Below are 27,988 nucleotides of genomic sequence, written 5' to 3'. Positions count from 1 at the left end.
GTTTCACACACTTTAGTCAAACCAGATTTAGGGATGCACAGAATGTTCAGCCAGTGTTTTATTGCCTGCCTATTTCTGAAAAGAGCACACTGTTTCAGACAAAGTCACTTGAAAATACTACCTGTTTATGTGTGTTTACAGGATTTAATTTTGCATCCTTTTGTCCTAAAACACAGGGTCCTCGTGGTCTGCTCGGCCCCAGAGGGACTGCAGGTCCTGGTGGACAGCGTGTAAGTACACCCTACACCTCCTACCTATACACCTTAATACTCATTTGGTCATTTTTGTAATTTCTTTTATGGCTCAATAAGATGGCTTCTTTATAGTTCCTGTGAGGAGTTTTTAACTGGTTATGAAACTGACTGAGATTTATACTGAAGCCTACAAAAGCAAATAAGACCATCAGTGATAAAACTTTTGGTATTGTAATTTTGGAAGCCTGTTACCGCTGCCAGGTAGGTGTCAGACTTTGTTTTTTTTTTAATTTTCCACATCACAGATTCAGAAAAAGCGATACATTTGACTGTTTAAAGAGAAGCAGGGGAAGATATTTTCTCAGAAATCACCTATGCATGTACAGGACATAATCAGCAAAGAAATAGGAGATTCGTCTTTGTCCACAGGGGGAACAGGCGCTTTAATTGTGCAAATTCTGATATTTTCAGGGTCTTCCTGGAATCGATGGACAAGCTGGTCCTAAAGGAAACATGGTGAGACATTTTTTCTTTTACAAATACTCCAACATTTCGCGAACACGTTTTTTGAAGCTGAGAATGTGAGAAAGGGCGTTTTCCTGCCCACATATGTCAAGACCACCTAAGCAATCAAGTGCGTAATCCAGCCTGCCTGAGGCTGATTGCAGGTCAGTGACCTTGTAACCCTGGGTAACATGACAAGAATGGGGTTCAAAGATCATTGGCTGATTACAGATGTTAGATGGAGGGGGTGTCTCATCATAGCTGACAGATCAGACCGTGATGAAGACGTCTTTTTTAGCAGAAAGGGCTGAAACAGTGTAAGCCTGTCTGAGAGTGGTGGTCCCTTTATGCACGCTGCTTCCCGGAGGGGTCTCAGTGGGACGACTGAATGGGAGTAACAGATCATCGGGTCAGGACAGCTGGACAAGCCCACACGTTGCCTGCGGTCACTGAATCACTAAGTTAAAGAAATAAGCAGTTGTTTGAAAGCAGGAACACAGGACAATAGGAACATGCTTCTTTTGAATTCCTCTGAAGTTAATCTTGATGACGGAGTTAGGGATGCTCCATGCAGTTTGTTTCCCTGAGGATTAAACAAAAACTTTAATTCAGACTAGTCCCCCTCGTGTAAAAGAAATAAAACACTTAGACAGCAGGCACACTTTGGCACATTTAGTTTAACATGACTAAACACTGTACTATTAGAAACAGTTCATCACATTCTTCAGTAATGACATTGACAGCTTTTTTAAATGCTGCGGAAATGTGTGGGACTCTGTGACGGACCTCGCTCTGTGGCTAAATACAATGTCACTTTGGTTTGCCAAGCGTGGCTAACAGTAGCATCGCTAGCACCACCGACCTTCAGTATTCGTCGCAGGTTAACATCTGCATGTCTGCGTTGAATTTGGTTAGGCAATGCTAGGGTTGAGTGGTTATTATGCTTACCTGCACTGCTCATAAGAGAGGCCATCCGTCCTCTGTGCTGGTTTACATCCAGGCAGTAGAGCTGTGAGAGCAGGTCCATTAACCAGAGCTACAGCCCCTACTAGTGGCGGGTGGCTGCGTTACAGCTTAATTACAACATGTAACCAGCATTGTGTGCCTACATAATACAAACATGCATCATTTGTTTAACTGACTCGTAATTCTGGTGCTGACTCTGAGAATGTTTAATCGCTTCGTTGACTAATCACAGACACCTCTAAGTCAAGATGTTCTCTCAATCAAAGCACAACACTTGAAAGTCGTATTAGAGCCTCAGAAAGGGTACATGTATGAATCTTTGAGGCAACACTCAAATGTCTTTCCCTGACCACATTTGTATCTTAGATGGCTGCTCAAATTTGCCTTTTCCGCACTGAAAGAAAACAACGGCAGCAGTTGGGCAACCTAAACCTCTCTGAATCCAGCTTTTGTATTTAGTGTTTGTTGTAACAGCTGGAGCCGTCTGCGTCACAAGGGCTCTTGTCTTGTTTTTTGTATATTTTTGGTTTGTGACACACGAATACCAAACAGCCCACCATTCAAGTTAGTCTCATTAGCTTTAATCCATACCCAGATGGTCTGTAGCCCAACAGAATGTACTCAAAGAAAGCCGCGTTTCAGAGCCAAACTTGTGACCAGACGTCAAATTTTTTTCCAGGTGGATTTGATTGGACTTAACTTTGGATAAGGGCAGAATACAGACAGCTCTGTCTGCCACATGAGCCGGCGTATCACATTTCTCCTCGGTGTTTGCACCTTTTTGTTTCACATTCTTGACATAGATTTGATAAAGCCAATTCAACAATCTCTCCAAGCAAGGTCAGACAATGATTTCCCTGACATCAGAAGCATAGTTTTGATGTTGAAAAAGGACATTTTCTCCTTAACTTCATGTGAAGACAGTTTTTCCTCAATGTCTTCATCTTTAGATGTAATCAGCCTTTGTCTCGGTCATCTTAATTATCTGAATTCTTGGACAATCTCGTTCCTTTTTCTCATCTAGTAGAGACAAACAGAGGGGAACAATTGTACATATTAATTAGATTTCCTCTCTTTCTTTTGTTTTGAACAGGGTCCACAAGGAGAGTCAGGGCCTCCTGGGCAGCAGGGTTTGCCTGGTCCACATGTAAGTTTCATTTTTCTCTTCCTCTTTCTTTCAATTGCTCTTTTTCTTTTTCTAACTTTATCTGATCTCCTCGATTATGTCCCCCCCCCTGCTCTCTCTTCTCTTGGCATGCACCACCCTCCTTAGCTTTTCTTTGAAACAGGTAAAGCTTTGAACTCTTTGCACACCTTTTTGTTTTCTAAATCAAACATTTTTTTCCTTATTCTTTTTCTTCATCCTTTGTTACATATGTGGTAACAACTCATTTAGTAAATTCCACAAAACTAAAAACCCCCAAAATAGAGCGAGAACTTCACGAGTGTTCGCTCAAATTTTATGTTTCTCTGCGGTCACAAAGAAAAGAAAAACACCCTCCCTGTCCTGCTGAGACGGGACATGATGTACCGATTTGATAGCACGTAACACGATTACATTCAACAGTTGGTGGCAAAGTGAAATATATTCCATTTGCAAGTCATATTTAATACAAAACAGTACACCCGAGATTGTAGCCAGGGATAAGTGACCACTGCCAGGTGAGATTTTCAGTCCTGCTGACGCTCAAAGGACAGGATGGCGTCATTCATCTGGAAAGTCTTAGCAGGAAACCTGTCCTGATGGTGTGCAGGTTGGATGAATAGCTCCAGTTGGGCTGTACCTGGCCTGAGGAATAGAAAAAACAACATAGCACACTTATTAGAGCTGTTAATAACCTCTTTTTTTTTATTCTTCTTCATTGGGTGGATTTAAATGAAGGCTGCAGGATGTGTGTCTTTGAAATGACTCCTGGAAAAGATTGAGCCTCCCTTTGCACAGCTGAATGAACACCTGAATAAGCAGCATGAGCAGCTTAAGATCCAAACAATAAACGGTTGAAGGAGTAGAAGGAATACATAAAAAAATATATGCAAATGTCAAATACACCCCGCCACCTAAATGACGGAATATGCTTTCCAAAAAGTGAACACAACAGGTGTTCTTTCCCCCCAAACTTTTTTTTATCACCATCAAGTTTGACGGAAAAGGCTGCATTTGAGTGACTGCTTTTCTAACAGACTTTTCTCCACACTCTTTCAGGGTCTCGTTGGTCCTCAGGGTCCGATCGGTCCTCCTGGTGAAAAAGTAAGTAGAAAGAAGGGGAGGAACCCAATCACCCCTTCAGTCCTCCCACCGCAACTCTGCTGCATCGATAAGTGAACACTTCAGTCAGGAGCTCATAAGTGATTCAGCAGAAACGCTGCCGTCTGAGGTTATAGGCTTTTACTGGCTTCTCTGAGGGCTTAAACACACAGAAATGACCTCTCTCTCCCTCTCTCTCTCTCTCTCTTACACACACACACACCAGACACACACATGCTATCTACATAAAACCAAAAAAATATCTTCTGCTCAGGCACTTATTTCACCTTTCTGAAAAACCTTTGTTAATGATTTTGTGGATATTCAATAATATTTGAAGAAGATGAACTGTTTGGTTGTTTCACGGATGACCAGGGATCGAATCTCTGTCTTTATATCTGTCTGTGTGTCTGTCTGTGTGTCTGTGTGTGTGTCCGTGTGTCTGGGTGTCTGTCTGTGTGTGTGTGTATGTGTGTGTCTTTCTGTCTGTCTGTTTGTCTGTCTGTCTGTCTGTCTATGTGTTTGTGTGTATCTGTCTGTCTGTTTGTCTGTCTGTCTGTCTATGTGTCTATGTGTTTGTGTGTGTCTGTCTGTCTGTTTGTCTGTCTGTCTGTCTATGTGTCTATGTGTTTGTGTGTGTCTGTCTGTCTGTCTGTCTGTATATTTATCACATATGTTCTCTTTGTAGGGACCTCATGGGAAACAGGGATTGGCTGGCCTTGGTGGTGCTGACGGCCCTCCTGTATGTAAAACACTTGTTTCCTTTTTTACATCTTTCAATCAAAAAAAACACAAACTGACAAGATGTCGCTAAGCTAACCATCATGGACTTCCTTTTATAGGGTCACCCTGGAAAAGAAGGTCCTGCAGGAGAGAAGGGAACAGTTGTAAGTATAATGTGGATTCATAGTTTATTTGATTTTTACAGAAAGGTTTATCATTGAAAAGATTCATGAACAGTTTGCAGAGAGAAAAGGCAGGTTCACTCAGACTTCGCAAATACTTGAAATGATCATTGAGTAAGCCCAAAAAGTGTGCCGGGAGGTTGAGGTTTAATTTTGCAGCAGTGTTAAGATGATTTTCTATAAGCTTGTTCAGAAATGAACAAAAAGTAAATTTGTCGACTTCTTTCCTGTGATTGGCTAATGGGATTATCTGTGATTGCTTGGTCACCTTGTATTGATGGACCATTTACATCTGAAAAATGAAGCCAGCTGCCAACTCTTGTTGTTTTAAACATTCACATTTATTTGACAACAGGGTAATATTCGGTCCAAGACCTCTTTTTAAAAAAAATTCAACCAGCTCAAATGTGGTTATAAATCTACTTTGCTTATGATTTGGATATGTTCACTTTCAGCATTGGAAGCTTTATTTTCAAGCTGTTGGTTGTGCAGTTCTGACTATAAAGACTATAAGACTCTTGGGTGCAGTTGATCACTACCTAATGGCGAGTTTCTCAGGATAGAGCTCAGAGGCTGGAGGTAGAAAGCACTGAGCTTGCATGCAGCTACCTTGAGATCAAATCATGCCCGTTATGTCATTTTTTGTTTGGTGATGCGTTGCACAATAATACAATATTCTTATCCGCAAGATACTGTAAATGAGATAAGACTTGAAATGCTGCTGGTCTGGAATCTGGTGACTTACAAAGGTAGATGTCTGGGTAAAATTCAGTAAAAACGTGGTCGTTGAATGAGACATTTTGAATGTCTTTCCAGCGGTGGCCATAGTCGTCTTTTAATCATCTTCTTGCTAATTGTCTTAAATGCTCGCTGGGTTAGTTTTATACGCCAAGCAGTGAAATCTTAAGGGATACTGTCTGGAGGGTTTACTGTTGGATTAAAAGCTTTGGAAATGATTGAAATAAAAGCAAAAATGTATTGTCAAATGATATAACACAGATGTGACACATTAAAATAAATCTTAATGAATTTTTAGTTTTACTGCAGCAATCCCATGAAACTGTTCTCAATCTTCTAGGGTCATCCTGGTCCTATGGGAACCATCGGCTACCCTGGGCCTCGTGGTGTGAAAGTAAGTTCTTACTTAGTCATACAATACCAGCCCGCCATGATTCATTTCCATTTCCCCTGTTTTTCATCCTGACTTTCCCCCCTCTCTCTCTCTCTCTCCTCAGGGTGCTGAGGGAATCAGAGGCCTTAAAGGTGGCAAAGGAGAAAAGGTAAACACCACCCCAGTCTCCCCTGTTTCCAAACATGATTGACAGATGTCATTGCTCTAACCACTGACAAATCTAGAGTTGCGATCTTACTTAAATGAGGCTCTTTTGGAATCCAGCGAGTTGGAAAAAATCTCTTAAAGGCCAATCAAGTTGGCAGTTAAGCTGTCGTGCCACAAGGCTTTAATGGACTGTGGAACATTTAACCAGAATGAGGCTGTTTGTCGGGCGGTGTCAGGGGACACTGATCTGTTTCTATTGTTTTCTTGGACCGCTGTGGCTGAGCGCTGTCTTTTGCAACCTCAGTACCACAGGATTGATTTCCTCTGAACTCGCAGGACTTTTTTAATCTCGTCAAAGATGTTTCAGAGCTCTTCTATCCTGATACTTCTGTCTTACTTTAAATCATGTTGGACTGAGATTTCTCCAATCCAAACTTGCACAATAAGCATATCGTAGTTCATTGTGTTGTGATTTATTGGGTTTCATGCATAAAAGTGTGACCCAAAATATGCACCAGAAGCCCTCAGCTGACAGATTAAGTTTGTGCAACTGCATCCTGATTTTTAACCACCAGATGTCAGTAAAGCGACACAGAGAGAAGGAGAGGCAGTGAGGCATAACTTTTCAAAGAGCAAATTCGAATGCTTCATTGAAGTGGCCACTAGGTGTCAGTGTTAAACTTTCCTCAGGAGCCCTTGTACTTCTGCCATCCATTAGAGCTTTAAGACTGCAAAGATAAACTTTTGCTGTCATTTTGTCACCAAACTTGTCCATCAGTCTCCCCCCCATCTTTTGTCCTTTAAAGTATTTTAGGATGCAAACTTTTTCATCTGAATTGATCCATTTTTCCCCTTTTTGTGATACTTGATAAACCGCTCGGCTCTTAATGACACCTTTCATCTCTTTCATCTTCAGGGAGAGGATGGATTCCCCGGCTTCAAAGGTGACATGGGTCTCAAGGGTGACAAGGTGAGCCGTCGTCTCTGCTGAGAATACTGATGATGAGCAGACGCCGATACACAAGCTGCAGCAGCAAAGACAATAACAACTTTTCTTGTTTGTTGTCTTCGCATTAAGGGTGAATCTGGTGTGCTAGGACCAAGAGGAGAGGATGGACCCGAGGGCCCCAAGGGCAAGTCAGGACCCAACGGAGAGTCCGGTCCTATTGGATTAGCTGGAGAGAAGGTGAGTGAACCAGTTCTGCGAAGAGCGAAGTGATTTTCATTTTGATGAATGTGTTTTATTGACGTCCTAAAGTTCAAGCCGAAGTCAATTACATGGGATGATTAGACACAGATGCAATAGAAATAGTTTTACAGGGTGATAAGGTTAAAACACACAATTGAATACTCATATACGACCGGATCCAGTCTGGGTTTCTTTCACTATCCAGGGTTAATAACAGAACGAAAGACTTGTCTGCTATAGTTTTGTAGCTGTCCTGAACTTAAGATTTTCTCCACCTCCCTCCTGCTCCCGAACAAGTCCCCTTTAATTGGCTCATGTTGTCAACACTTCTCCACAGAGCTTTGATCTCTCTGTAGAATATCTTGCTCCGTGTTGCTGCAGTATTTTGTACTCTCAATAAATTAGTATTAAAGGTTACAACAAGATCCAAACACTTCAGATTAAAGGGCTAGAATATGAGTGATGATGTTGAAGAGAGCTAAGGATATTGGAATACTTCAGCAGAGTTTTGTAGAGTTTATAGGCTTGTAACAAAATGTTTTGACTAGATTTGTATCATAAAGGCACAGAAATGATCTCAAACAGGGGGGAGTGTGATGTAAGCCAGTGGTTCTCAACTGGTGGGTCGGGACCCGCAAGTGGGTCGCGGGACCATTTTCAGTGGGTCGCGAACATGTGACTGGAAAAAAATGAAGCGCCCTTAAAACATGTGACATGAGACTTGGATCACGATTTTCATAAAGAAGGTGGTTGTGCGTCCTTAGACTAGACCAGTTGAGAACCACTGATGTAAGCTATAATGGTAGTGAAATACTTAAAAACAAACAAAGTCTAAACTTATTCAACATGATTTTCTTTTTATTGATTTAACTTGTATTTGACTCATAGTTTGCCAAGCTGCAGAGCTAATTGTGCCTGGCACAAACCGAGTCATTTAATTCCCCTTCTAATGCTACTTTTGCTGCCTCAGGTCTACACTTGACATTTTGCTGACATCCTCGTCCTCATTTGCTGAAAACGAACGTTAACAGTATAGTAGAGGTTTATTTTACCGGCACTGGAGTCACTTGATACATGAAAATATGACGTGACTTTAGTTTCAAATCACACAGGGTTGATACATCAGAATCATGTGCTTTTTAATGACTGTATCTTGACCAAAAATGGGCCAGAGTGAAAAGCAGAAAAAGCCTCTGCTCAAATGATGTCATAGTCACAATGTTCATAAACATTGTAATAAAAAAAAAAATTGTCCCTCACTGGAAGTAAAAGGTTATGGTTACATGTTTATTGCCTTTTGCAATGCTTCAGTGAACTTTTACTGCTTTCAGCAACAATGTCTCAGGCAATACAAAGAGAATTCATCATCTTTGTTTGCTTTGTCTTTGCTCCTTTTTTCTTTTCAGGGCAAACTCGGAGTCCCTGGATTGCCTGGGTACCCTGGCAGACAAGGCCCCAAGGTATGTGATGAGAGTCGTAATGAGTTCTGCTGATAAATGCAGAAAAGAAAGTGTTGCCGTGCAAAGCTGCTCAGCAAGGAGGTCAGAGGTCAGGGCCAGCTATAGGTGTTCAGTGTCTTTGTAAATGGCAGGGCCTTAGAATAGGTGTTTGTCAGATCAGTAATGAGGAAATACAAGAATAATCTCGGTGTTCATTTACTATACTGGTTTCTGAACGTAGTGTTGTGCTCAGGTTCAGCTGAATATTATAGACTGTATATAAAAAGTGGACGTAGTGTCTTAGCATAAAAAAAACCAATGAGTGCCTGAAGCCTGCATTCTTTATGATTGATTGTATTCTACCTGATGGATAAATTACCCTACTTTTTTAATGTGTTATCTGAAGACACTTTACAAAAGAGCAGGTTAAAAGACCTTACGTATTGCTATATTAAAAAGACCCAGCTTAATCCATCATGAGCATAGCACTTTAGCAAAAGAAAAAACTGCCTTTTAACAGGCAGAAATTTACACAGTGTTTCCTTATAATATTACCTAGAGGAAGCATATATAATATAAAGAGAATCGGTCCAAGCACTGAACCCTGTGGTACTCCATGGCTAACTTTGGTGTGCATAGAGTACGTATCATTAACATGTACAAACTGAGATGATCTGATGGATAGGATTTAAACCAACTTATAGCTGTCCCTGTAATTCAAAAGTAATTGTTCTAGTCTCTGTAATAGGATTTGATGGTCAATCGTGTCAAATGCAGCACGAACAGCAGGAGCACAACTCGTACATATGTACTGTATTTGTGTATTAATATGGATTTAATATGGATTTATAATCACAGGATAGCTCAATATACGATATGTTACTATACGATAGGATACGATACATGGCCCATGATAATGATAATATAACGAAACAGTGATTCTGCGATTATTGGTATATTGCAAGACAATATAATTGAAGACATCTGATGAGCTGAAGAATACAAAACAGCTCAAAAGGGTCAAGTAAAGTATTGATGTACAAGTATTTACTCTCTGCAGTTTCACCTCATGTTTTTTTCTTTTTCTGTGAAAATATGTATCTCAAAATGTTTTATCGCACAAGTAAGGATGACAACATAATTTGCTGTATTGAAATTTGGTCCCACCCATGGGATTGATTCCGTCCTTGTCCTTCTCATCAACATCCTCTCATGTTGCTTGATCCCTTTCTATATTCTGCTGACCTGCTGACTAACCTTTCCTCACACAAACACAAACTCAAGCAGGCACCTTCTGTACTCCCGGCCCAACCCCTTACAGAGAGCCTGAGCAGCACAGTCACCTGCTGGACTCGTCAGCTGTCCGCCCTCCTAAAACTCTTCCAGCCATTATCTAACAGGCTGGCTTTCCTTGCTCCGTAGCGCTGACCACTGTGCCTCATCTCCTCTACGGAGATGTGCTGCTGCAGCTGCTTGCCCTCTGCTGCTGTCAGCACTGACGGCTTGGCAACGGATAGGATGGGTCAGATACACCTACTCCCGCAACATCCTGCTCTGTCTGTTACTGTCAGCAGGGTCTGAGCTCAGCATGGCACGCAGATTAATAAGAGCTCCGGACGAATTGCACAGAGTGAGAGAGATGCAGGGAAATGAGATACGCCGTCAGAAATCCAATAAACACTAACCTTTATGGTATTCGCTACTAGTTGTAGCACTTCTTTTAATTACTGGATATTTTACACTAGAATAAACCTTTACCAGAGGAGGAAGTGTAAAAAGAATATTGATGCACAAAGTCTATTCCTTTGCCTGTATGCATACATCTTTTTAAAAACAAAGGCTGCCCACAGAGGTTCCCAGAGGAGCACGAGATCAGATCGTCTTTTTAGACTATATTCTTCAAAAGAGAAATTTTTAGAGAGAATATAAAGGCATGCTGACTTTGGCATTCAATAACAGTGTTAGTGTTTTCTAAAGCTGCTTTGAAGAGTTTACTTTTCAGGAAAGATTGAGATATATATAAACAGTATTCTCAAATAATGACATCAACTCTTACTTAAAGTATGAAACCGTTTTACCGACTCATATTGAGGATGCTTCCATAAACAAAATCCAGTATTATTGTGTTTTTGGAACTTACTTTCATCCTAAAATATATTCTAAGACTTCAAGAGACTGAATCCTGTTTACTCTTTGAGATAGAACAAAATCAAATTGCGTATCATCCATCTTTTTGACCCATCAGTGGGTTCAGGGTCAAAGCCCTGCCTCTTTTTGTAGACTTTTACCCCCCCCCCGCCACTCCCCACCCACACACACACACACACCCACCCACACACACACACTAAAAATCCTCCTATGCATGAATCCCTTCTGTCGGCTGTGTTTTTGGCTGCCGCACCCCATCGCTCTCTGTTAACAGCTTTCCCACGCCGTTAATTCTGGATGCCTGTTTTGCAAAGGCTTCAGAGGACTGTCTTATCTCTGTGGCACAAGTCAGGCTTGTCCGGCCGCAGCACTCCTTTCAGTTCACCATAACTGCACCTCTGTGAAAAACAAATTAGGCAGCACAGATCTCCCTTCCTGGCATGCTGTCTGTAGAATGTCGGCCGGTTTCACTTCTTTGCAAATTCTGCCCCACGCTGCCTCCTCGTCGTGGTGCCCCTTGCTTATGCTGCACAGTATCTCACCTCGTATACATATTATGCATGTGAGCTGTAATGAACACTAGAGATGGGAAACTGCATAACAGTAAACTCAAAACACCCAGACGTGACCTTGCTGTGCAGCCTAGAGAAAGAATTATTGAATACAGATCGCTTGTGGTTTATGCTTATGCAACCTGCTCCTCGTTTTCCCACGACATGTTTGTTTGAACGGCACCATTAGCAAAGCCGGCCAAAGTCCAATAACGAAATTGCTGATGCGTATCAAGTGGGATTTGCTTTTATCCTTCGACTTTTCTTCATTTGCTCCCACTGCCATTCTTATCATCTTATTACGCTTCCTAACTGTGTTAACAACCTAACAGCACCTCCGTCTGTCTCTGTGTCCCAGAATCTCTAAATGTTAAGCAGGAGACTTTCCCTCCTCCAAGGTTACTCCGACTCTAAAGGGTAGCCCTATGACAACAAACTGTCGGCTCCTATACGTCAGGGCTTCACAGCTTCTTTTATTAATTAGCCCTGGTCAGTAAAGCACAAAAAAGAAAGTTGGTATTCTCTCTTCGGCTGCTGTCACACTGTTCCTGGACATGGTAGACATCTCTTGTTCTATATACTCTCCAGCTCTGTGATGTCTTTTTTTCTTTTTCCCCCTCTTTCACTTTTTCTCTCACTTGTCTCGCAGGGCTCCAATGGTTTCAATGGATTCGCCGGGGCAAACGGCGAGAAGGGGGCAAGGGTGAGACACAAAAATGCATTATTCTCTATCCTTTTAAATTCATGTACACTCGGTGGTTGTGGGATTTTTTTTTTTTTGTGTAGCGGATGGGTTAGATGTATGAATTGTTGAAGAATAGAATAGAATACAATAGATGTTTATTGCCATTTGCGCAGGTACAGGACAGTACAGGTACATTGGAATTCTTGTGCGTTTCTCCCTGAGTCAGCTTCTTCAAAAAAAAGTTAAAATTATATATAAAATAGAATAGCATTGTAAGAGTAGAAAAGTACAAAAAAAGTAAAAATAAATAAGTTGTAGTAACAGCTAAGTGATTTAAAATAAACTGTACAGAAGTTATACACTGAATTAAAGCAAAAAATATAATACAAAAAAAATAACAAGGGGAACACTGTACAATGAAATTAAAATTTAAATATGTTTTCTTATTGCATCTGAGGTTATTGCACTCATATTTTTCACATTATATAATTGCACTGTTTTTTTGTTTTTAAGGTTAATATTGCACACTTGTATTGCACTGTGAGGTGGTCAACTGTCCATTTAGTCTGTGAGGTGTGGGGTGAAGTACTTCCTTCCCATCTTAATGTCCTGTGCTACAAGTCTCACAGCAGCAGGGAAAAAGCTGTTGTGGTAGCGGGCCTTGTGGGAGGAGATGCTCTCTGGCCTGAATACTGAGAGGCAGCATGGCTAGAAAGCAGACTTCATCATCATGATATTGCCAGTTTTTGTTAAATGAAAAAAGTCTCTTACGTTTCATTAGTCTGTTGTTTGACATGAATTTGTTTGCTTCAAATGATGTGCTGTCAGTAAACGCCAAGTCAGGTAAATGTTATTTAGACTAACACAACAAATCACACAGGCTGTATGATGTGTGAAGCATAAGACACCATCTATCATTAGACCGTTAACTTTGGTTGTCAAAAAAAACCCAAACCCAATAATTGGAAGATAATGTTTTTAAAAGAAACTTCAGGAAAACATGCACATGTCAACTCCTCAACAAACTACGGGCCTCATTCACCAATATCTTACTCGTTTAATTTCTCCTTAAGAAGTCCCTAAGAAAATTCTTGAGCAGATGTGTGAGCCTTTTCTTAAACTGCAGAATAAGTCACACGTGTGGTTTTAGATTGTTGAATTCCATGTCCTTGTATGCTGGAATAATCTTCCTGATTAGTTTCAATGCAAATTTAAGGGCGTGAGACCGCAGGACCATGTGAACACACAGACGTAACACAGATTTTAAAGGAGAAGTTGAGGGTTGTCTGGAATGCCCAAATTAAGATTTTAAAAAAAAAGTTTGTGCACCGGACTCCAAATGGAAGAAATATTTTAGTTATCCTGAAATCTAGCAGTGATGCTGGCACTGAAACCAAACCGGCCGGGGTTTTTGTCCCCAGCAGCGTCAGTAGTAAATATGAAAAAGTAACTACAAACCGATACATTGGATGACATCACTGTTTCGGAGGACTCTACTAGACTCAGGGTGTCAAATGGCATAGCAGTTAGGTCGCTCCCCATGTGCTGAGGCCATAGTCCTCCAGGCGGATGGTCTGGGTTCAAGTCCGACCTGCGGCTACTTTGCAGCATTTCATTCCCCACTCTCTCGCCTCTCAATTTCCATCTCTTGTTTGAGTTTCTAAAGTTTCTAAAAAAAAATGAGAGCGACAGAGAGACTGAGAGACTGAGAGACTGACCATATCTCATTATTTATTTTTTTTAAGTTCTGTAATGTTTTTATCAGTTAGTGTTCTGCGTCTCTTCTTCATCAAGGCCACGATCATGAAAACAAGATCATAAGGATCAAACGCTTACTGTGCAGCGCTCATTTTGACCACCACTATCTAGTATCTTTTTTCATGTACTGTTTGTTTTGCAAAGTGTTCAGAGGTTTGATAAATACTTGTGATCCAGATCTTGTAAAATCTAGTACTCGTGTTTTATAATCGTGATCTCATTATCAATCAAAAAAAGAATTATGATTGTAATTTTTGCCATAATGGAGCAGCCCTAGTGTGCGTGAGCTCGCTCGCTCGCAAGTTTGTAGATTCTGTGCTTTGCTAACAACAAATCCTGAATTAAGAAAACGTTTAGTCGAAGTGGCTTTAGAGACGATATGATGCCTGATGGTGAATGAGGCCTTCTGTTAATACACACACATGTGATTTTGAAAATCATATCCCGAAGCTGTCTGCCGATATATAGAGGCCTTCACTCTTCGTACAAAGCTTTCTACAGGTCTTTGGAACCTTGCTGCAAGGATTTTCTCCCTTCAAGAGTGTAAGTGAGGTCGGCCGCTGATAGTGTGCGATAAAAGCTGTCAGTCCTTTTTCATCACAAAGGTGTTGGTTTTGGTCGAGGTAGGGACTTCACCGTGTAGTTGAACAGAAAAAAGGAACTTCCTCAAAGATTAGCCAAATCAAGCAGGATTGCCTGAAGTATCATGGCTTGTTGTATTATCATTATTTCTTAAGACTTAAGCGCTTGAACCATGAAAAAAGAAAAAGTGCAAAAAGAGAGAGAACATGGGAGTCAAAAATGTATTCAGCTGTGTAACAGTAGAGCGGTCCAGCTGACAAGGGTTACAGATGAGGGGATTTGAGGTTTTTTTAGAATAGTGGGGATGGTTATTTGCGACGAGACAGGCTCCTCTCTGCTCTGCTCTGCTCTCAGACAGACATGGAGAGGCACACACACACACACACGCCCCGGCGTGCTACAACTGACAGGTAGTTCAAGCTGTCAAGCGCCTGTGGGTAACCACTTACCGCAGCAATTTGATTATTTATTTTCGTCAAAAGATGCTCAGCCCTCGCTCAAACCCCCCTCAGCATGTCTGTCTGTCTGATGCCTCAGTGTGTTTGTTATTATTGCAGGCTTGCTTTAACTTCTAAAAAAGAAAAAAAAAAGAAAAAGAAAGAAAAGAAGACACAGAAGAGCTCACATTGCCTGATGGTACAAGGAATGATTCTGTCCTAAATCAAAGCTCTTGTTTTGCTTTCTCAGGGAATCGCCGGCAAACCAGGCCCTGGAGGGCAACGCGGCCCAACGGTAGGCAATTCAACCGTCTGCCAACTCAGCCTGCAGCCCTCCACATAAATAATTTAATGTGTTCAAATGAAAATCTCTTCCACTGTGTAGTCGTGTATGGTGGGGTATTATAGAGACGGAGAGAGAGGGCACAAGACAATGATATCTGCACTTTATAGTCTAACTTCTTTTAAAATGAATGCTGAAAATGCTGCTGCTTTGTGTTCTATTTCTTACCTATGCTGTGTGTATATATATATGTATGTATGTAGGGTCCACGTGGTGGCCGCGGTGCTAGAGGACCAACAGGAAATCCAGGTGCAAAGGTGAGAATCAGGGCTGTTTTTTTATTTTTTATTTATAATGGTGGGGCCGATGAATATGTCAACATGCTCGAGATAATCCCGAGAAAGCACATGAGAGGGAACAAGACACAGGCACATTCAGAAAGTCACAATCATCTGCTGTGAAATAAACACAGCACACAGTTAGGCTCAGTCTGTCTGATGTAAATCATATGAAGAAGCTGTATATCTATGGAAGCTTTACATGTACATGCATCAATACATTTTACTTTACTCCTTTTCCCACAATAGCGAGTACTTTCTGGTAGTATACTCAAGATCTCAACTTTTTACCTGGACATCTCAAGATAACGATGCTAGTTTTTCACGTGATCACGAGCTAACTTTTTTAGATCTCTTTTTTTTTTTTTTGCTTTCTCAGGATTTTTAGAGCACAACATTTTTCTCCCAATTTTCTCAGGATAACAGGGAATGTTTTCCCATAAAAGAACAATATGTCCTGTTTTTCAATTCATTCACAAAATTCTCGATAGATGATGAATGATTTTCTCGTAAGAAAGAGATCATTTGCGATCTAGGAAACAAAACAAAAGGCTGCGGTCGCTGTGATAGGCCAGGCCATGACATGCTATGATACCATTTCTCATCTTAACCGTATTTTTATTTTTATTTTTTTGCATCCGATACTAGATTTTAAAAAAAGTCAAGATCTCGTGAAAACAGTGCAAAATCATGACCACAGAAAAAGAGTACATATAATGAACAGGTTCATGTCTGATAAGCACTTCTGTTCATATCAGACTAATTTAACATAATTATCTTAAAGTTGTTCAGTTACAAACAAGCTTGCTTTATAGCCACGAATAGGTTTTATTCACAATTGGTACTTTGCCAGTTTTGACACCATTTCTCTGTCTCTCTCTCTCTCTCTCTCTCTCGCTCTCTCTCTCTCTCTCTCTCTCTCTCTCTCTCTCTCCCTCCTCAGGGCACCTCAGGCAATGATGGACCTCCTGGCCCGCCTGGAGAAAGGGTTAGTATCAGATTTCTCTTTTTCTTTTATCTGTCCCTGAAAATGTGAAACTTTATGCTCTGAGTTAGTGACAGCCAGAGAACACCAGGTGCATTCCACTTTTTAATTTTAATTAAAAGTGAATGAGGTTGGGGCGCTGGTGGCGCAGTGGTTAGTGCACGTGCCCCATGTATGGAGGCTGTTGTCTCAAGCGGGCGGCCCGGGTTCACATCCCACCTGTAGCTTTTTTCCCACTGATTTCCAACTCTATCCACTGTCCTATCTCTCCATTAAAGGCACAAAAAGCCCCCCAAAAAAGTGAATGAGGTTTATTTTTTGCATGAGACAACAGTTGCTGCTGCCAACAATTTCAAATGAGTAATTATAGGTTTTTATTTAATTTACCTGTAGAGACCAAAATGTCTACATAAAATTACATTTTTGACCAAAAAATTTGAACATTTATGCCAAATAAATTGGTAAATATGTTCCTACAAATCTTGCCAAGAAAGCTGGATTTGGCAGCTTAATTTGAGTTGATAACAAGTTAACACCACTTGTGTCTCATCGTCTCCTCTCTCTACTCCACTGTATAATGTTCTCTTTTCATTTCAGGGCCCTCAAGGACCCCAGGGACCTGTCGGCTTCCCCGGACCTAAAGGACCCAATGTGAGTAGCTCCTGTCAAACTGTCTGTGAGTTTGCACCATCCACAACAACTCCATGTTGACACTTTCCTCCAGAGCTTTTCAAATATTAATACACTCGCACGACCCGATGTCTCAAGTTTTATGAACTGTCCACCTGTTTCTTCTCCCCCCACCTCCTCCAGGGCCCACCAGGGAAAGACGGGCTGCCCGGCCATCCTGGACAGAGGGGAGAGACGGTGAGTGGGTAGTTTCGTCCATGGATGCATCGCGTCAGGCTGTGTGACCCTGAGCATCATGCATCAGCGCCCACACACTCCCCACTCGCTCTCTTTCACTTCCTCACTTTTCTCACCCTCACAAAGGTTGCAGATAAAATCAGGCAACAAAAGGGGATTACTGTTGTAGCATACAAATTGTGTTCTTAGGGTGAAAGACGAGCTCCAGTAACAGAAGAAGGGATATTATGCGCTCTGCAACACACCAGAGACGATAGCGAACATCATCATCACGGCAGTTGATGATTATCTACGTCTACCAGAATACCAACACTTGATTTGGTTGATTGTAAAACATTAAACAAATCACCGACTTTATTTTAAAGAACAGTGATTTTCAGATATTTTCGGGGAAAAACATAAAAATTCTCTGATTCCAGCTTCTTAAATGGGTTAACATAGAAAATATTTTCCTTTCTCTATGTTGGTGAACTCTCTTTAAACACATCAGGGTGTCACTTTGGTCTTTCACAAACACTTCTGGATATTTCAAATCAGTTTCTGACTTTTTTTTTTTGACCAAACAGCAAATCATTTAATCGGGAAAAAAAACAACAGAAGAATCGACGATGCTATTTTGTGATTTAAGATTTCTGAGATCAATAAACACAAACAGTAGTGATTCTAAAGTCTGTTGGGGCCTTAAGCAAAATTCACTGGGGGCCCCTCCAACTAGCATTGATCGGCATTATGTTAGAAAATAATCTGACACTAACGGCAACTTTCAGTGACACATTTAAGCTTTCACATGAATATTGGAACGCTTAGTGGTGTAACAACAATACCCCCTTACGATGTTTTCCTACTGTCATTTTAAAATACATAATGTATCACACATAGTACATACTCAATAACCTTACCTGTGTACACTCAGCATAGTCTCTGTTTTCTCCTTCAGGGCTTCCAAGGAAAGACAGGACCTCCCGGACCTGGAGGGGTGGTTGGACCTCAGGTAGATATCCAACAACACAATACTCATCTATAGATAGAATCTACCTCCTCGCTTTGTTTTCTGGGTCAGCTGTTGGAGAATCATGAATAAACAGATATTTCAATACGAAGCTGTTACAACTGCAAAACAAACCCAGCACACTCAAGATGTAATCAAGATGCACCGAAGGTTTTGAAAATAATTTTGGATTCATTCAGTGAGATCGTTGTGTCATTCAAAAGTAGTGAAGCGCGTGCTGAAGATACAGTTTTCCATCTCATCAAATCTTTATTTACATTGACGATAGAAAGAAAGTAGATGAAGATTAAAAAAAAAAAATTCTGACTTGTATCAGATCTCCTTCTGGACACGTTTTCAAGCACGTTGACCTTGTCTGTTGTGCCTGACAGGGCCCAACTGGAGAGGTGGGACCTGGCGGAGAGCGAGGACACCCAGGCTCCCCTGGTCCACCCGGTGAGCAAGGTCTACCTGGTTCTGCTGGAAAAGAGGGTGGAAAGGTAAATGAGCATGTACTTTATATGTGACCAAAGGCGTAGTGGTTGCATGTCTAATGCAAAAGTGTTTTGCTCTTGGTAATTGGTGACATCAGAATAACTCACAGCTTTTTTTGTTTTGGTCGTTGGAGGTTTTTTGACATTGTCTGATCATTTTTTTTTTTTTTTTTAATTCATAGACTTGAACTACCTGTTAAATTTTAATGTCACAGATTACAACCTGCGTCCCTGAGTGGATAGGGCTATCTGTCTTCTTCTAAGAAGAGGCAGGGCTAAGAGTTGAAGAGGGAGGGGTTCATGTGAAAAATGTATGAAAAGTGTTCGAGCCCCTGAGCGAACCATGAAAAAGCTGAAGGACGCGTCGTCCCTTCAGTGTAAACACAGAGCTCAGAACAACAAACCCAGAGGGAGTTTGACTTCACTCTTTATTTTTTAGAAAACAATTACTCAACAATATATTTAGTGAGGATATATTCGATATCTGCGATAGAAATGTGTAAAATGTTGCATATTATACCTTTAACTTTTCCTTATACATGGGTTCACTTTGTAAAAAGGACTGAATAATGATCTAACAGTAGTTATGTGGTTAAAAAAAATGAACAACCAACATGAAGCCCAAAACAAAACAGTTCTGTTTTCAGTGATTACCTGTCGATATATCAGACCTCTTAAAGTGTTTTCAATTGTTTGCTCCCTCTGCAGGGTGACCCAGGTTCTCAGGGTCCTGGTGGCAAGTCAGGACCTGCTGGACTGAGAGGCTTCCAGGGGGCAAGAGGTCTTCCAGGGGCCATGGTAACACACACACACACACACACACACACACACACACACACACACACACACATTTACCCACTCATGCAAAAACCGACACATGTGAACATAACGAACAAGTGTGTCATCCCGAGCAAACACCAAGTTGAATTTAGCTCCAAACGCCAATTACTGAGCTAACAACCTGCTGTTAAACCAAATGTCAGGCCTGGCAGTGGACCTGGCTGAAAGGTGGAGAACTGGCTTACATGGACGTAATTGAGAAAGTCGAGCCAGGCATAATGTTGACATATTTATCATCATAAGTCTGCAAGGCTGCAATATGTTGTCAAAGTGGCTTTGGCAAATAAGTGAAAGCAGTAAAATGTCTATGAAACCAGCTGTACTCTGCATTTTTACAGGCTTTCAGTTCCACATTAGTCGCAGATTACTTTTGTGGGAGGAATCCTGTTAAGTTTTCGATCGGCGAACGAGTCAAAGCCCTTCTGATTCTGATCCAAACCCTCGGCTTTGTGAGTGCATCACAATGCACCGTTTCCCCCCTCCCTGCTGAGTAACCCGAATTAATTTTCAAAAGAAGTGGGCGTGGGTGAGAAAAAGTTCAAGGTGAAAGCTGTAAAAGGCTGTTAGAGGCTGACTGAGGATCAGCTTGAGAGACTGAGGCGGAGGCTCATTCCAAGGCTGACCATTAAGAGAGAGCACACGACAGCACAGCCCAGACTTATTACCACCGTTATGTTTGTCCCATGTGTGCAGAGGGATGGCTTTCTCTTCATAACAGCAGCACCTGCACCCAAACAGGCGCAAATAAAACCTCATATTCTCTCTTAAAGGGATCCCGCGCAGAGCAGACACAAACATACACCGACACCTTTCCTATGAGCAATAACATAAAAGTTAATCTCAATCTGTTTGCAGAGTGAGAGCAGGTACAAACACACATAGTTTGTTTTCCTTTTTTTGGAGACACACACACACACACACACACACACACACACACACACACACACACACACACACACACACACACACACACACACACACAGTCCTCATCCCTCCTCTCAGTCTTGAGGAAATGGCCCAGTAGCAATATACGAGCCAATAAATAACTTTTTGTGTGTCCGGCAAAGAGAGATCCTTCCAGCCTTCTAATGCTCGATGGTGAAATGTGGAAGTCGAGGGAGCCTGAGAGTGTGCTTGGCAGCGTCTGTGCCCCCCCCCCCCCCCCCCCCCCCCAGCTCTGTCGGGCCCGTAAATTAGTTATTATAATGAAAGTCTTTACAGCCTCTGGTGAAGCCCGTTTTTCCATATGCAATCTCAGCCTCCTGATGCTGTGATTCAGAATCATGGATGTGTCATTTAAGACCCAGTACCGTGTTGCACCAGGTATGCAGAAGTTCAAACACAGTCTAGTTTGAACGTAACTTAGGAACGTGTTGACAACAGAGTTAGTGTCACTATTTAGCTTTGAGGTGTTGCACCAGCTTAAATCTTATACCTAGCTCCTATTGGCTGTTAGATGTGTTCTCATTTTCATTCTGATTTACTGCATCCCTCAGAAATGAACGACTCCTACATTCGTTTTCCATGAGCAGAGAGAATGTCCTTTGTTCAACAAAAGAGCACCATGAAGTAATCTTTAATTTCATCCCCTCAGTGTCACCGGTTCTATTTCACACTAGCTGTAGATTGAGGTTGTAGCAGTTGTTATCACCTAATCATAATGCCTTCACAAGGCTTTGTCATATACATCCATATTTGTCGCTGTTTGTGGAACCATACTTCCCTGTACAATGACACAACCTGTGTTAGAACTTAACTGATTTCGACGTAGGGGTTAGCGTGGACTTGACACCCAAACTTAAGACAGAACTAACACATAGCTGGTGCAACAGCCCACTGAGTCTTGAGGAGATGACATTAGTCCAGGGGTAGAGGGACTAACACCTTGAACCTTTTTCTCACCGGTTGGCTTCAGAATCTGTCCCCCACCTTTCTCTTCAATCTCAATGAATGTGATCTTAAGTAATGGCCACATTCTCTCTGTTGAAGAGCCGTGTAGCAAATTGTTTGAAATCTTGGTATCCCATTTACGATGTTTGCTGTGCAGTATCTCTTGATCACTGTCTGTTTTCTGAGTTGAGTGATATTTGCTAGTTAAAGCCTATTAACAGATTACAACTGAGACGGCCTGATTAATCACGTAACCAACCCCCTGCGGAAGCCAAAAAGTTGCTTTAAGGATTTATTGAATATTTGATACATGTTTGAGCGATTATTAATGAGTGACAGCTGGTTGGAGACGTCTGTCTGCTCTCCAGTAAGGCTGATCTGTTTGTTAGATGTGTGGATTTTGGAAAACAAACAACAGAAAATGAAAAGTACTTGTTAATTGGTCGCTAGGGTGCTTCGAAAATGAACTCGTATCCTGTAAAACCACCAGAGAAGAAGAACGGATTTCTGTTTAAGATCAAAACCACGCGTCAAACCACAAGGACAGATTTTTTTTTTTCTGTGCCAGGTTCTTAAGATGTCCATCTTAGAGATCTCTGCCTCCCTGATACAATGGATGTGAAAGGATTTCTATTTGTGGTGTTCACAGCGTTTGACATTTCAAAAACTCTCCAAAAGCATCTTCTCCTAAGAAACATCTTTCCACTTTACACTCCATAAACTTTACGGCCCTCCCCCTGTAAAGATTTTTTCTTACAGGCTATTTCTCCACCACAGTATTTATTTTTTTTTTTTTTTTACAGAAATCTGTCTTTTTGCATATTTCAAATAGAGATCCATTTACAAAATCTCCCCCATCTTTATTGCAGTGCAGTTAAATATATCACACTTATTTTAACAAACCTATGCAAGAAAAATTAAAGCTAAATCACAGCTATGATTCACAAGGACTGAGAGTTTTTTTTCTGTAAGTTAAATCAACCCTTTGGAGCAATTCAAAGAAGGCACTTTGCATACTTTCCCTTTCTTTACTTTGATATTCATAAATCCTGAAGGTTAACCTTAATGACTGTTTAGAGAGCTCTACTTGGGAGAACAAGAACCCAAGTATAACTACGAGAATATTCTTTTTTAAAATGCCAGTGTCTGTATGCCTGTCTTGATCCAAGCCCTCCAAACACACCTCAACCTTAACATGTATACAAATATCGTCACACTAAATTGCGCACCAGACACACACATTAACATTTCCAGGTCCATTTGACAGCTGTGGTTACTGCTCTCAGAACAGCAGTGAGCGGTGGACCACGCTGATCAGAGATCTAACCCTCTCTTGTCCTCTGTTTTCAGGGTCCAGCTGGCTTAAAGGGAGGAGAAGGGCCTCAGGGTCCCCCCGGTCCCATCGTAAGTAGCCTGTTACTATGGTAACCCTGTCTCTGCTGCCACAGAGATTGCAGGGAAAAAGTGACTTTTGGAGAATGGAGTTGCTGTGTGCAGTTATGCTCTCCAGGCTTTCAGAAACATGTAAGCTGCAGTGAGAGGTTTGGTGGAGTAGAGCCGGTGGGAATGATTGAAATCATGTTTTTTTTTCTGGATTTGGTAGATAAACTAAATTGATATAACAAACAAATTCAAATGACAGTTTTACCCCTGTTCATTTACTTTAAATATGAATTGTGTTTCTACTGCTGATCTTGTTATACACAAAGTCCTGCAGACACACAATAACCAAAATAGATAAAGTGCTATGATGACTCAAGTACACTTTTTTCAAACTGTGAATCATCTCTCGTACAGCTTTTTTTTCTACAAAATTGTTCAGCAGAAGGTAATCATTTCATATAAAGCCCTTCGTTATTTAAGCACTGCTGTGATTCGGTCATGGGCCCGAGGCCAGACGCGGAGCGATGAAGATAATCACTGCAGTGCTGATATCCAGAACAACATCACTTCCTCCGTGTGTGACATTGCTTCTATGACAATCACACAAAAGTAATCGGTGAAACAAACAGGTGATGCATTGTTTTGCTCCACTACATCAAATAGTTCCACATCTTAATTGAAATGTACCTGTTTCTGAGGTACTGTTGTTTGTCTCCATGGTAACCACCCATTTATTTTGATGTTTGAGTTGATCACGCAGCGAGGTAAATACCAGTCTGTTTAGTAAATCAGAGGTGCCAGCTAGATGAATCAGGACAAACGATGTCTTCTGTAAAGGTAACTATCAATATTCAGGTAACTAGATTTAGAGTGATATCGGCCATGTCCAAAAATCACACATTACTCACTGTGTAGGAAATTAGCTATGAGTATTATCATGACTTCTATGGTGAACTCTTTGTATCCCACAATGCATTGCGAAAAGCAGTGTACAAGCGATGGTAATTTATATATATACCATCATGCAAAGCTTTCGCAAGCAGAAAGTAACGTTTGGCTACTCTCAATGCGAATGGACAACAGAAGCATTAAGAAGTTTATTTCTTAATATTGGGGACTTGCATCTTCTGCATTAATGAACCGTCCTGTATCACAATGAAAACGTCCTTTTAGCTGCTTAGGCTGCATTCACATACACACAGGGCTTTAACGTCGTTAAAGGTGCAGGACTCAGGTAAAGTGCAGGAGTGGCAGGTTAATCTTGAAATAAGTGGAGCACTTTCCCCCTGCTTTTGTCTCTGATCCCCCTCAGTTAGTGATATGTGCAATGAAAAAAAAAGCCTCAGGAGCTCCGGTGGTGAATCTGTTCAGAAAAAAGCTGACTGACAGGCAGCTTTGAACCGTCTGACATTTTGTTCAAGCGTTAAACGCGGGCCCCGATAATTGCCCCTGCTCACCAGCGACAGAGAAACACCAGATTAGATGACAGCGGATATGCCGAGCACGGATGAAAAGATGATGAAAGCTTGAAGAGGGGTGTTTTCTGAATGAGCGAAAAAAAGATTTCCAGTGCTGGAATGAGATAGTTTTCTTAAATTGGCTTGAAAGTGAGCCATTTGGATGAAAACATGTGATAGACTGTTTTGGTTAGGGCTTTGAAAAACTCTATGAAAAAGAGGACGGCGGCGCCATCGATTTCCTGCCACAGATTGAGCTGCTGTTGGAAGGTCTGTGCGTACGGTGCAATTTCATAGGGCTGTAGCCTACATGTGTGTGTTAGTGGGGAACAACAGACAGAGAAAGCAGGAAATTGTGCAGGAAAAAAAAGAACAGCGAGGATAACTGCTTTGGAGTTTGGGTTTGATTGATTTTGTGTTGCAGTTTAGATTTTTTGGTGAGATGGTGCAGTGTAAATGTGTAGGAGAAAACCATGGATGTTAGAGAGGGAGGGGAGCAGAAAGAAAGAATGTGAAGTTGTGTGAGTCAGAGAAACTTGTGTGTGTGTCCTGGCGGGCAGGTTGGCAAGCCAGGGTTGACAGTTTGGAGCTCTGTGTGTGTGTGTGTGTGTGTGTGTGTGTGTGTGTGTGTTTCACCGGCAACGCCTGTCATGAAACGGGCCAAGGCATATGAATGCCAGGTGGCAGCTCCCCACAGCAGCTGAATCAGTGTGTGTTTGTGTGTGTGTGTGTTGGTGGTGGTGGTGGTGGTGGGGAAGGGGGGGGGGGGGGACTTTGGCTTGTAGACATGCACATGTTGTAGTTGAAAGCAGCCGGAGACCTTCCCTTGGTGAGAGGATGCACTGAGGACCTGCTGATCAAGGATTTAGTCACAGTTTATGTGATGTGGTTCCTTCCAAAGTCAACCGCACCCACCTTAAATCAATTACACGCTGCGTTTTGCAGCTTTTTGCAGTAATAAAGAAGAAAAAAAAAATTTGAAAAGGTCAAAATCTTCTAGTTCTTTATTTTGCTTGTTGCAAAAATGCCTTAATTCAATTATAAATGTTCAAATATTGTCAGGAAGCGTTTTATTAAAGTGGCCTTAGTCTGTTAAAAAAAGGAATTTCTTGAAACTGCCTTTATTTAAAAAGCAGCTTTTCCTCATGAAGTCAAACTTTCAACGCTTCGAGAGGCAGAGAACACTTTTTGCAGAAGTTTCACGCAGTTCTTCAGTCAGGAATCGACTTCTCTTGTTAGCTCGAGCACACTGTGCAGCTGTGACTGATGGGTCTTTGTTCTTGGGTGACAGGGTTCTCCTGGTGAGAGAGGTGCTGCCGGCCCTGGAGGTCCCATTGGTCTGACAGGACGCAACGGCCCCCAAGGACCCCCCGGTCCTGCAGGAGAGAAGGGAGGCCCTGTGAGTATTTCAGTTCAGCTCTCACTCAGTGAAAGTTTGCTTTAACCCTCCGTTAACATGCACTTCATGAATGTTTAAATTATAGTTTAACATGCTCTTAGTTATATATGTTAACATGTATATGAGTATTCTTTGTTGAGTCCTCCGGTATTTACAAAGCAGGCAAATCAATTTGACTGTTTGTAATAACATCTGACCATTAAGAACTTTGAAATTTTGAGGAAATATATGAATTTGACTGCTGGTGATGTGACACTGTTCAATGTATGTTGTGTTCAGGGAGAGAAAGGCCCCATGGGTCCTGCTGGCCGTGATGGAATTCAAGGTCCCGTTGGTCTTCCTGGTCCTGCTGGTCCTCAGGGTCCCCCTGGAGAGGACGGCGACAAGGTGGAGTAAAGATGTGTCACACTAGAATACTACATTTTTAAAAATGGGGAGTTAGCAGCATAAACATTTCAATAGATTGCCAGGCAACCACAAACAGTGTCCTTACAGAGTCGCTGTGATTGGTTAGCTATATGTAAGCGACCCCGGATTGTTGTTTTACACGTTTATGCAAAGGAACATTTTAATTTAATGTCATTAGTCAGATGCAATGATCATCATTTTTGATTTTAAACTACATTTTAATGAATGAAAAACATAATGTAGCTTTAACCCTGATTTGAAGATGACACTGACAGAGTTTATTATACGGAAAAGAAAAGATTCAATATGTTTATAGTCACTGCAATTATATGTAAATGTGTGACACTCTTTTGCTTGGAGGCTCCATTAAAAAAATGGTAAAGGTTATATACTGTATACAGGTAGTCAAATTTAATAAAATAAAAGAATCACAGAATAAAAGAGACAGTTGTGAAAATAAAAACAGGGCTGTTTGAGGAATATGTACATTTTACATTTAGGGCTAAATATATACATTCAAGGCAGTATGCAGAAATATACATTCAGGAAACAGTTGGAGAGATCCTCTGAGTTTGACTTCAACATCTGTACCATCACCTCCACCACATCCACAAAGTTCTGATTCGTCAGGACATTCAAGGGTATATATGTAGGCACTTTTTCTACATCTTCTTACAGCTTCTTCTATACTTCTGTTCTATTTTTAGCTTGTGACACATCAAGGCTATTCAACGAGGCTGCTGCACTGTTTCCACAATAATAATGTATTCCAATGTCAAATGTACTGACATCTCTTTGTATAGAAAATACAACATTTAAAACTTGTGCTGCATGAAGAAAATACTTTTTATTTCCTGTTAGCTCCAAGCAAACAATGGCAAAGATAATGATCATAATGCTGCATTCACTTAAGAAAATAAGCACGCACAGAAAGCGTTTCCAAATACAAGCGGACAACACAAACAACGACATGTACTGAAATAGCCACGAGCTCCCGTACTGTTTAACCTCAGGCCAGCTAGTCCCGCAGCCGCAGATGATAAACCTGAACCACAGATCTGCATCTTCACATTTGTAACCATCATGGCGCTCAGATCCTAGTCACGTCTTCCATCACACCGTTTTGTCAATCATCGTGCCAATGGGGTTAGACAGGGAGCCAATCAATTAATTGCAAACACTCGCCCAAGGTCTTTGTGGGCCAATCAAATTAAAATCTCTTGAGAAATATTTACTGCCCGAGCGTGGTAAAGGTGACACTTTAAGATATTGGACTTAAAGATGGAGAGGAGTGATGTGAGCTCTGCTGTTTGTATTGCACCACAGGGAGAAGTTGGCGGACCTGGACAGAAGGGGAGCAAAGGAGACAAGGGTGAACTTGTGAGTGGCTTTTTTTTTTCCCTTCCTCTTCCTCTTTATTTCTTTAATATATATAAGGCAATGAGTTTTGAATGAAAATCCAAGCTGCTGAATTCTCATATGAGCGGAATAAATCAAACAACACAGGTAACTTTGCAGTGACTCACCTTAGGTTATGCTGCCCCAAACAGTCTGCAGAATATAAAAGATGAACCGAAGTGCTACTGTGCTTCCTAAGTAGTTACTTAGCTTTCAGTAACAACACCTGTTTACTCCGTCCTCACCTTCAACATCTGTATTTTTTTACATTGACTTTGGTTGGAGACATCAAATAAGAAGAAGTCCCAAGACGTACTTTAGAAATCCCACAAAGGGAAGTAAAATCTTACACTCTGTTGTTGAGGCATGCTACACA

General features: G+C 41.3%; 1 protein-coding gene across 4 annotated transcripts in view; it reads left to right on the top strand.

The window, feature by feature from the left end:
- Positions 1-27,988, top strand: part of LOC132979435 (collagen alpha-1(XI) chain-like) — a 91,887-nt gene that overhangs the window by 40,531 nt on the left and 23,368 nt on the right. For all 4 annotated transcript variants that reach the window (XM_061045239.1, XM_061045240.1, XM_061045237.1 and 1 more), the window contains exons 21-44: positions 177-230; positions 666-710; positions 2,758-2,811; positions 3,868-3,912; positions 4,598-4,651; positions 4,752-4,796; positions 5,893-5,946; positions 6,050-6,094; positions 7,010-7,063; positions 7,172-7,279; positions 8,689-8,742; positions 12,070-12,123; positions 15,133-15,177; positions 15,429-15,482; positions 16,447-16,491; positions 17,086-17,139; positions 17,302-17,355; positions 18,293-18,346; positions 18,736-18,843; positions 19,546-19,635; positions 22,918-22,971; positions 25,699-25,806; positions 26,086-26,193; positions 27,541-27,594. In XM_061045239.1, coding sequence (XP_060901222.1) covers positions 177-230; positions 666-710; positions 2,758-2,811; positions 3,868-3,912; positions 4,598-4,651; positions 4,752-4,796; positions 5,893-5,946; positions 6,050-6,094; positions 7,010-7,063; positions 7,172-7,279; positions 8,689-8,742; positions 12,070-12,123; positions 15,133-15,177; positions 15,429-15,482; positions 16,447-16,491; positions 17,086-17,139; positions 17,302-17,355; positions 18,293-18,346; positions 18,736-18,843; positions 19,546-19,635; positions 22,918-22,971; positions 25,699-25,806; positions 26,086-26,193; positions 27,541-27,594 — 1,494 coding nt within the window. The remainder of the gene's footprint in view (positions 1-176; positions 231-665; positions 711-2,757; positions 2,812-3,867; positions 3,913-4,597; positions 4,652-4,751; positions 4,797-5,892; positions 5,947-6,049; positions 6,095-7,009; positions 7,064-7,171; positions 7,280-8,688; positions 8,743-12,069; positions 12,124-15,132; positions 15,178-15,428; positions 15,483-16,446; positions 16,492-17,085; positions 17,140-17,301; positions 17,356-18,292; positions 18,347-18,735; positions 18,844-19,545; positions 19,636-22,917; positions 22,972-25,698; positions 25,807-26,085; positions 26,194-27,540; positions 27,595-27,988) is intronic.

This window comes from Labrus mixtus, chromosome 8 (genome assembly GCF_963584025.1).
Source record: "Labrus mixtus chromosome 8, fLabMix1.1, whole genome shotgun sequence".
NCBI lineage: Eukaryota > Metazoa > Chordata > Actinopteri > Labriformes > Labridae > Labrus > Labrus mixtus.
Note: the sequence above shows the minus strand (reverse complement) of the source record. Positions and strands in the feature narration are given on the sequence as shown.